The sequence below is a fragment of the Dryobates pubescens genome, chromosome 21, assembly GCF_014839835.1.
Source record: "Dryobates pubescens isolate bDryPub1 chromosome 21, bDryPub1.pri, whole genome shotgun sequence".
Taxonomy (NCBI): Eukaryota; Metazoa; Chordata; class Aves; order Piciformes; family Picidae; genus Dryobates; species Dryobates pubescens.
In genome coordinates this window covers 17,742,034-17,752,550 of record NC_071632.1, presented here as the reverse complement: position 1 = coordinate 17,752,550, position 10,517 = coordinate 17,742,034, and the positions used below count along the sequence as shown (strand labels likewise).

General features: G+C 47.9%; 1 protein-coding gene across 1 annotated transcript in view; it reads left to right on the top strand.

Annotated features, from left to right (window-relative positions):
• The first annotated feature begins 2,659 nt into the window (after window positions 1-2,659).
• The window catches only part of CRHR2 (corticotropin releasing hormone receptor 2), a 136,954-nt gene continuing 129,096 nt past the window's right edge, over window positions 2,660-10,517 (top strand). Inside the window, exon 1 of the mRNA XM_054171242.1 lies at window positions 2,660-2,830. Coding sequence (XP_054027217.1) covers window positions 2,765-2,830 — 66 coding nt within the window. The 5' untranslated portion in view covers window positions 2,660-2,764. The remainder of the gene's footprint in view (window positions 2,831-10,517) is intronic.

Sequence of the window (10,517 nt, the reverse complement as noted above, 5' to 3'; positions counted from 1 at the left end):
AAAGAGAAAATAGTGCTGCTTTGTGAAAAGCTTTGCCAGCATTTTAGGAGGACTCCAGGGCCTCTAGTGCCCATCTCCTTGCTGTGATAGTCAATTTGCATGATAGGGGATTTCTGCATGGGGTTAGGGAGGTAAGCCTCCATCTAGGTATTGTAGAAAGGGTGAGGAGCTGTTGTTGTTTTATGCATTTCTCAGCAAACAATCAAAAGACCCCAACACTTCAGTAAGGCTCCAAAGTAAGATGTCCGGGTACTTCTGCTTCTATGTAAGGCTTGCTGAGTTTTTGCAAACCCTGAGATCTGTTGGAACATTTTCCTCTGTGCTACCGTGACCTTTATGTCAATTGATTTTGATTAAAAATAAGAAACAAGGAAGGTAGTGGAAAGGCAATGTCTCAGGGAGAACAAGCCTCTACCTCCCTGAAAGGAGACTGTTAGTAACTGCTGCTTAAGGCACGCTTTGCCCATCAGAGATGGAGAACAATGTATGGCACTTGTCCCTGTGGAAATCCAGCAGCAGGGCTAGAAAGGACCAGGTCATGTCCACTCCTGCTTCAGAATTGTGACTGAGGCTTTTGTGCCTCAGGACATGGCTGGGCTTTTGGGGACAGCCCCAGCTGCAGCTGAAGGCAGGTACCAACTGTGATTCACAACACAGCTGGCTGTCCACTGGGCAGATGGGACGGAGCAGATGAGAAGAAAATCTTATTAGCCTCATTGCTGGCACTGGGAAGACCAGGGCTTGGCCTGAAGCCAACAGTCTAACAATACCACAAACACATCCATTGTATGGAGAGGACTAGCAGAGACAGGGGGTCTCTGATAGGACCTGGAACTTATGGGCCTCCCAAAACTTGAACATCCAACTCTGTTAGACTCCAATTCACTTCCCACCACCAGCCTCCACAGGGCAATAGAGCAGAGGACCAGAAGCTCCTTTGGCAAGTGTGTGTGTGGCATGAAGAGGAGGGTTGACCTTGTTTTCCCTTTGCTTGCTTAGGGGTCTAGTCTGGCAAGTATGCACAGATGAGAAGAGCAGGACAAATGTCTCTTGTTTCAGAGCCCAAGTGAACAAGCAACAGACACACAGGCTGCTTTTGGGTTTCCTGGATAGGAGGGTGCACATTCCCAGTTGAGACATGCTGCTGGGGAGTTTTATAAGACTTGGTGCTAGAGAAGGAATGGCTTCCCATTGCAGCTGCAGAACAGCAAAGGGAGTGCCCCACAGGCTTGGAGATTTTGGGGATGGTGTGCTGACAAATTTGGTGGCTGGAGCCCTTTTGCCTCAGGATATCCAGGAAGCCTGAAGACTTTCTCCGCATGATCTTGGAGGTGGAGGTCCTCATTGTACCTAGTGACATTGCATCTAGGGATTGGGATGTTTTGCCTTACTCCCAGAGGACTGGAAAGTGGTATAGTTACACATAATGTAAGGGAGGATTCTCCCTTATTTCTCAAGGTTTGTAGGGGATTCACCACACACTTTGTGCCTGAGCACTGGAAAAACCTGTTGCTCCTGAAAGTTTAAGGACAATGCAGCTAACATTGCACCTAATGGCTGGTAGGAGGGATTGGTGGTGAAGGGATTCCTATGGTTCCCAGAGCACTGTGGGGGTGTCTGCATTGCACCTAATTTTGGAAAGGAGTACCGATTGCATCTGGACCCTGGGCATGGGGAAGCCTCTTGTCCCTGGAAACTTTGAGCCAGTGAAGAGCTCAATACATGGTGGGTGGAGGAGGATCCCTAGTATTTCTGGAAGCTTGTGTGGAAGGTGTTCCCTTTGCACTCAGCATTTAGTGAAAGAGATCTTAATCTGGCCCCTCAATTGCAAGAAGGATGTCGAGGTGCTGGATCATGCACAAAGACAGGCAATGAAGCTGGTGAAGGGTCTAGAGCACAAGTCGTATGAGGAACAGCCAAGAGAACTGGGGTTGTTTAGCCTGGAGAAAAGGAGGCTGAGGGGAGACCCTATTGCTCTCTACAGCTCCCTGAAAGGAGGTTGGAATGAGGTAGGGGTCAGTTGGTCTCTTCTCTCAGTTGGTCTCTTCTCTCTGGTGACAAGTGAACAAGAGGAAACGCCCTCAGATTTGTGGCAGGGGATGTTTAGGTCGGACATTAGGAAAAATTTCTTCACTGGAAGTATTGTCAAGACCTGGAACAGGCTGCCCAGGGCAGCAGTGGAGTCATAGTCCCAGGAGGGATTTAAAAGCTGTGTACACGTAATGTTCAGCGACTTGGTTTAGTGGTGACCTGGCAGTGCTGGGTTAAAGGTCAGACTTGACCATTTTAAAGGTCTCTTCTAAGCCAAACGATTCCATTATTTCATTGCATTTAGTGCTTGGGGAGGGGGTTACACCATTGCTTGGAACATTGTGGGCAGTGAAGTCCCTATTGCGCTCAGGGCTTGGTGGAGGGAGAAAAATCCTTTTTGCATTTAGTGTAGGGGGCAAGTTCCCGTTGCTGCCGGAGGCTTTGAGGGTCGCGCTGCCCCGAAGCTCCCCCAGCCGCCTCCATCCTCGAGGCATCCTGGGCGGAGGGCGGGATTGGCTCCCCCGCCCGGCTCCCTCCTTCCCTCCCTCCCGGGGGTTTGCCCTGGGACGCGCCGGCGGCGCTGGGGCTGGCTCCTGGGCGGCGGGCAGGGGTCAAGGGCAGCAGCAGGAGCGGGGGGATGCCAGCACCGGGGCAGCGCAGCGGTTCCGGCTGAGCGGAAAACGCCAGCTCCAGGGAGCCCCCCTGCAGCCCCAGCCCCAGCCCCGCCGGCCCCATGGCGGGGCGGGCGCCGCAGCGCAGCCTCCCGGCGTCGGCGGCCGCCGTGCTCCTGCTCTTGCCCGTAAGTGCCGAGGTCGGGGAAGGGGTGGAGAGGGCGCAAGGAGGGAGGGAGGGCGGGGGATGCCGCACGACCGCGGGGAGCCCGCTCGGTCTGTAAGGGACCTCTGCCCTCACTGGTCCCGCCCGCCTGCGGGTGTGGAGAGCTTCGTGCCGGCGGCCGTTACTCGCTGCCTCGCAGATGCCGTGCCCCAGGCTCTGAGACGCTCTGTCCGGAGACCATTACCCTCCAGCTGCTGTCCGGCCCGCAGCACTGGGTCTCCGTCCAGGGACCGTTACTCGCTTCCTCACAGATTCCTCCCGCTCCCGGGCTCTTAGAGACCCTGTCCCGAGGACCCGTTCCCTCACGGGTCCTTCCCGTCTCCAGGCACTGAAACACCCTCTCCCCGTGGCCGCTCACCTCGGTCTCCTTAGAACCCCTGGGCTGAATCACGGCCCTTCATTATGACCCCTTCTCCGTGGAATTGACGCATCCCTGTCCCTTTTCCTGGCTAGAAAAGGTCTTGCACAGGGATCCATCTGGAGTCACCGCTCCCTGCCCCAGAGGAAAGTTTTCCTGCCACTGCCCAGTTCAGCAGGGCAGCGGGTGGCCCTGCGTGGTGCCCGTTGTCCCCAGCCTCTCACCCCGCTGCTGCTCCTCGCGGCATGTGCTCAGTGTTGGTCAGTTTCAGCACGGGAATCGGCAGACAGTGATTGCAAAGGGTAGGGCTCAGCCCGTGCATCCGTCCGAAGGTTTGGTCCGAGTTTCTCTCGAGTGAAAGTGTGAGACGTTTCCTGGGGTCCTTCTTCACCCCGAGTTTACCCCAGGTGATGCTGGGATGAGGTGGAGATAAGATCAGCCTGTGTCAGAGTGCACTTATAACAGATTTGCCAGCCCACACTCCTAAACCAGACTGACTTCTTCGGCGACTTGTTTGTTTTTAAGGATAGTTTTAAGTGTGGTAAATCATACTTGCAAAACAAATGTGGGAGATTAAGCAGAAGGTGTATTGATCTTGCACAGAATTCATAAAGGCTGTTCCTGCAGCATTAAAAAGTGGCAGTGATCCGTCTGGTCTGTTGTGGAATTGATCCTTCTTCAACATTTCCTTAGATAAAGAAAGAAAATCTGTTCTATTTCCTTATGTTATGTATTTATTTTATTTTCCCCCTTCTCTGTCTAATTTACAAGGAGGGACAGAAGGAAGCCAGATCAGGAAAAGCAACAGGCTCCAAAGACAAGAAACTTATTTAATCTTAAAAGGTTTACAGTCATTTTCTTAGAGAACATTTGCTCAGCTCCACCAATGTCTCTTTTTCCTTTTGCTCCCCCCCAGTCAGAGACCAGTGCACATGGGATCAGACCAGCATGGTTCTTCGTGCTTGGTGTTTTCAACCACAAACCAGTTCTGCCTGATCCTTCTTCCAGGCTGTGTTTTCCCATATTGATTTCTTTAGGTCCATAAAAATATTTCAGTTGGTTGTTTAGTGAGGGAGACTTCTTAGCAGTGAAGTTATCAGAAGTACCCAGGTAGCCAGAGCTGCCAGACTTAATTCTTTTTCAATGGATCAAAAAATGTCGTGTGCTTCCCCTGCAGATGGTAATCTGTGGAGGGTTTTCCTGTTCCCCTGTGGCTTTGCATTTGGATTGTTTCTGAGAGTTTTGGTAGTTATGTTGCTGCTTTAAAAACAAACCAGCAGCCTTGGAAGAAAGAGAAGAAAAAGTAGTGCACATTAAGAATCAAAATGTCAAGTTTCCATAAAATGTGTTTAATCTGAGAGAAATGTGCACTTGGAAGGTATTCCAAGCTTGCTTATCCAGAGCAGCTTGTTTGGATGTAACATGCTTGTGTGGTAGTCTCGTGTGTACGCCTGGGCAGTATGTGGTAATAATGTATTGGAAGATAATCTTCAGCCCCATGGATAGATCATCTCGTGTTGCTCCAGCTGCAGCAAAAGCAGAGCTTTTACTGTTCTTTTGGGATGTATTTTCATCCCTGAATGTTGCTGGTAAGTCTCTATCTCCTCTGCTTTACAGCTGGATGAAACTTTGGACCGAAGAAGCTTAAGAGCAAGGTTTTAAAACTTTGGCTTCAATCCAAAGCTCTTAAGTTCCTGTTTAACTTGAAAACACTTGAAAGCTGACTCGAAGTCAAAGGCTCTATTCACATTTCTGCATTTGAGAAAGGGCAGAGCTGCTTGTGGGAGCAGACCCTTAAGCAATTAGGGAAGCTTAAGTTTTCACAGCAGCTGAGCAGTTGTGGCTTATGGGAACTGCAGGTTTGCAACGCTTCTGAAATGAGGCAACTTTCTAGTGTGGAATTAGATCCACCATATGAAAATGCTGGTGCAAATGACCTGTCAGATTTCACAGGGCTGGTCAGGGAAAGGCTGAAGACTTGCGCAGCAGGCTGTGAGATTTATGTTCTCTTAGAGGGTTTCTGTACGCACGATACGCTGGAAAAATGCGTTTACTTGAATATAAAATACAAATAAACCATAAAACAAAGACAAATGAATCTCTTGACATCTTGATAGAGAGTCTTTGCTGAGTTCACCTAATTTGGAGGAGGAAGGGGCAGTTATTCATCAAAAACAAAACCGAAGCTTGCTATAGTTCATATGCTCTCCTGAAGCTATATTAAATCAACCAGAGCAGCCTGAGTGTATCAGGCAGTGGTGACAAGTTAAATAATATTTCTGGTCAGAGACTGCCAAAATTCAGTCCTACTGTGAATTAATTCAGCATAAACATCTCATCATGAGAAGCCTTTTCTGGTGCAGATCTCTGGCAGGGTTTAAATTTGTAGCCATCTTGTGGTAATTATTGGATGTTTGAAGGAGGCAGTTGTATGCAGAGAGGAAGGACTGATGTTGGCTGGCTGGTAGTTTTGCCATGAAACGTTTCAGTGATATTCATAGCTGCCCTTAGCTAGAAAGAAAGCAGCCTGTAGCTTTTGTTCATATAAGGCATCTGCTTACATATTATTATTCTGCCAAGAGTGAAGGAGAAATAATGAAGTCCTCTAAACTCTGTGACCTTCATATTTCAACCCAGAGAGCAGTTGTGCCTGCCCTGCTTCTCGTGGGCCTCTGCTGAAGCTGGGGGAAGAAGACTCTGCTCATTGAGCTATCAGGTGCAAACTTGTTTAGTTTCAGCCTCACAGGTTATGTCTACTAGTAAATTATGATTGCCAGGATGGCTCTTCGGGCCCACTGCCAGAGGGTGACTTGTGGCCGTGCTATTAAGCTCCTTCAGCTTCTAAAATGGGGAGATGGTGTACAAACTGCCCACACTGAGAATGGGCCATGGTGCAGCCTAACTCCAGATCATTCCCGGGAACTGTTTCAGATACTGTTAGATTGCCTGGGGCAAAAATGTGGCCAGGAATCATTCTAAAAATTTAACAGTATGAATGATGAAGTACTTAAAACAGACCTTTGCACTCTTTGATTTATTAGCTTAGATGGAGCATGTGATACTCCCCTTGCTCAGTGCTCTCAACAAGTGCCAGTGGGAGGCATTTTCCTCTAAGGCAAACTAAGTCTTGGCTTGCTTTGAGTCCAGCGATCAGCTTCCTTTGTGTTAGAGATTACTGTGGGATAACTGCTGGTGATGTGATGGTCTGAGGGAACCACAATGAGAAAAACAGAGCAGTGGATGCATAATACTGACTTTTAAAGGAAGTGTGTTTCTGTTCTCTTTTTATATTCGTTTTGCTCAATGTATTAGTACATGAAATATTTTAGAAGCATTTGAACAAACATTTGGTCTTCTCTAGATTTATTTCTTTTTCTTAGCAGCTCTGCAGATTTTATTTTGGGGGGGAGGAGGAGGAGCAGATGAGGAAATGTGGGTGATAAAACCAGGTTACACACACTGTTGAATCTGATCTTTTTTAGTTTATGGCACTTCCAGGTTTACAGCACTGCAAAACCCAGAGGAGGGCTTTGGGAGAAAGCTCATTTACTTTAGATTCAAATGTTATCTAGTAAAGGACATTTCTGCAGGAATTTGCTTTTCCACTCTGTGTCTATAAACTGAAACAGGTAAACCAATTCTTGATCATGCACATGCGCTTCTTTCTTTTCAACCACACCGGTTTCAATCCCCAAAGTAGTCTGTTCTGCCTCAAAGTGCAAACATTCATTCTTGGATGTCAACCTGGAGCTGTCCAGCGAGCCTCATGGCACCTCCTTGCCTCCTGTAGAGACTCTGACTTGTATCATAGCACTGCATAAACATTGTCTTTGCCCCCTTATCTTTCTAATTGTACCAACCAGCCTCAACAACTGAAGACTTCCTGTTGGTTTCCTTTATCAAACTATGTCTTTGTAGAGAATTACTTTCTTTTACTGATAATCCTTTGGGTTTTTTTAAATCTCAGTAGCTTTGAAAGTAGCTGTTACTTGATTTGAGCTAGTGAGTGCTGGATAAAGAGTTTTATGTGTTTTATTATTTTTCTCTGAAAAGGTAGGGAAGTTTTGCTCTGGCCCTCATTAGAAGAGAAGACAAATAGAAACTAGCCATTTGCTGCTGTGATCAGTCAGCTAACAAGCACTGTCCTTCAGATGAAAGGCTGCTTGAATCTCATCAATTATGTCCAAATGTATGAAAATTTCATTTCCAGTTTCTGGTGCCAGTGTGTGAGATAATTATTAGATCCCTCCTGCAGAGGTATCCTGCAGATACCTCTTTGACATACAGCATGTTATGCTTTCATAAGTACTGAGCCACTCTCTGGATCTAGGATCATCTGAGTTTGGTCTCCCAAGCAGAAGTTCTGCCAGCTCTCTGCATGGTCTTGACAAAGGTTGTGCTGTGTAGCAAGTGCTGTGACAGGGACAGTGGTGTTCTGAGAAAGCCAGTTCACAGAGATGAATTTTGACATCCTGCCCTGACCTCTGGCTCATGACTACCTTATTGCTGTGCAAGTGAGCCCACATTGGGAGTCAGGTGCTGGGAGCATGCTGCTTGTTCCCCAGATTAACAGCTCTATTGTGGAGCTAACTGGGTGGAGAACTTGGAAGCTGTCCTCTGGGAATGATCAATGAAATGGCATGTGTTTGTACAGAAACATGCCTTGTTTTCACTGAATAAGAAAGGAAATCCAGTTAGTATTTCAAAAGCTGAAAAGTACTTCTTCAGCAGAGCTCCAAGTGAAATTAATTAAAGCTCTGCAAACTTCTGTATAATCCTGGCTGAATAACTCTCCACTCTGGGCTGTGTGTGCCTGGAAAGTACGTAGTGAGCAATGCAGATGGAGTTTAAAATACATTAGCTGTCCTGACTGCAATGCTAACTTGCCCTGGTAATAGTAGCTAAAGTGTCAGAGAGCTGGAAAGGAGCCACTTGCCTCTGAGGGCTATAGGGGGATCTCTTGCTGTTACCCCAGTTCCTGAGACATGGGAGGCTTTCTGAGTGCTGTTAGCTTGGTTCTGCCTCAGTTTTGGGAGTGCTGTCCTCTCGCAGGGGTGGCTTCTCCAGAGGAAAGGAAGGAGGAAAGAAGGTGAGAGTGAATACAAGGAAGTGTGCTGATGAGTCTGAACAGGTTGTCTGCAGGGCTGCCAGCCAGGCTCTGCTAGCTGGCATCTCGGTGCCTGGACTGAGGTATCGATTCCCTTTGAGTGGCAGTAGCAGACTCCCACAGCCCAGACATAGCTTGGGTTTCAGGAGGCTCATGCCAGCAGAAGCAGAGAGATGGTCCAGGAGCCAGCACCAATGGCTGTACTTCATATTGTGCCCAAGGAGTAACCTTTCTGCTTTCTCAGTTCCACTCTGTGGGGATACTTAAAGGAGTGCTGTGCTCCTGGTGTTTCCTCATTTCGGAGGCAAGGACATCCAGGGACTAATCTGCTCCTTCACTGACTTTCTCAAAGCAGAGAGTAAGGCCAGGGTTATCCCTGTGGATGACAAGAGTGATGTCTCAGAGCACCTAACAAGATTTGCTCAAATCAGGGGTAGCTGCAAAACCAGGTCGTGTTGCTCAAGGCCCTCATCCAGTTCAGCTGTAAAAATCTGCAAAGGTGGAGATTTCACAGCATCTCTGAACTTCTTTTCACACCTCTGAACCTCTTTTCTAATGCCTAGTCATTGCTGTGATGTCCCGTGAAATTTTCCCTTGCTGCAGCGTGTGAATGTTGGTTTGCTGTCAGCTTCTTGGAGGAGTCTGACTCCTCTCTAATTCCCCTTCAGTTTCAAAGACAATGGTGAAGTTCAGTGATGGGCTCAAAGGAGCAGATGCTTGAGGCTTTTATTTTTAATTTTATTTCTGAATTTCATGCTTAATCAGAGCATGTGTTTAGTTGCTTTATTGAACTGAGGCCCTACTTCCCATTCCATGTAGACTTAGATTCTCTGTCTCAGATCCTGGGCTGCATCAAGAGAAGTGTGGCCAGCAGGTCAAGGGAGGTGATTCTCCCCCTCTACTCAGCTCTGCTGAGACCCCACCTGTGTCCAGTTCTGGAGCCCCTATTACAAGAGGGATATGGACATACTGGAAGGTGTCCAGAGAAGGGCCACGAGGATGAGCAGAGGGCTGGAGCACCTCTCCTAGGACAGACTGAAAAAGTTGGGGCTGTTCAGTCTGGAGAAAAGAAGGCTCTGAGGTGACCTTATTGTGGCCTTCCAGTATCTGAAGGGGGCCTACAAGAAGGCTGGGGAGGGACCTCTTAGGATATCAGGTAGTGATAGGACTAGGGGGAATGGAATGAAGCTGGAGAGATTGAGACTGGATGTGAGGAAGAAGTTCTTCACCGTGAGAGTGGTGAAGCCCTGGAATGAGCTGTCCAGGGAGGTGGTTGAGGCCCCATCCCTGGAGGTGTTTAAGGCCAGGCTGGATGAGGCTCTGGCCAGCCTGATCTAGTGTGAGGTGTCCCTGCCCATGGCAGGGGGGTTGGAACTAGATGATCCTTGTGGTCCCTTCCAACCCTGACTGATTCTATGATTCTACTTCCTGCAAAGGCTGCAGGGCACATGCTGGCCTCTGAGATCATAGAACAGTGTCTCCTGGATCATTTGGGCTTCACTAGTAGCACTATTTTATCTAGCCTCTTGGATTAACTTGGAGACAAGTAATGGCAGGAAGTTGTGAGAGCTTAAACTCGATTAAAAATGTTGGGTTTTTTCTTGAACTGTCCTAAGAGCCTTTCCTTTTACTGCAACTTTAGCTGGCTCAGGTTGCAGGTTGCAGATTCTGTGAAAATTTGTATTTAGACCTTCTGTCACTTATGGAAATGATTTTTCTGGCGAAGCAGAGCCAAATGATTGTGTACTGCCAAATGCTGCTGCACTAGCAAAGTTGTTACCGAGCTGGGAAAGGCCAAAGGTATCTCAAAGCAGAGGACTGACCTTTTTGCTTCTTCAGCAAGCAAAGTATTCCCACATGCTGGCCCTCTTAGCACTGTCCTTTAACAAGCATCTCTGCTGCATACATCTTGGGTACAAAGTAACCACACTACAGTGAATGCAAATCCACCCTGGCCACAGAAGAGATTGCTCTTCCCCCTTCTCCTGGGCTTTTCTCTGGTTTGGACCTTAATTAACATTCTTCACTCTCCTGTTTGTGCATATTCCTTCAGGTGATTAGTAGTCAGCAAGTATTCTGGCTCTCCTCCTTCTCTCCCATGTATTGCCATCTCTTGTCAGAGAGAAAGAGCTGCTCAGATGAATGTTGCATTTGTTGTAAGTGTCTTCCTCTGAACACCTGATG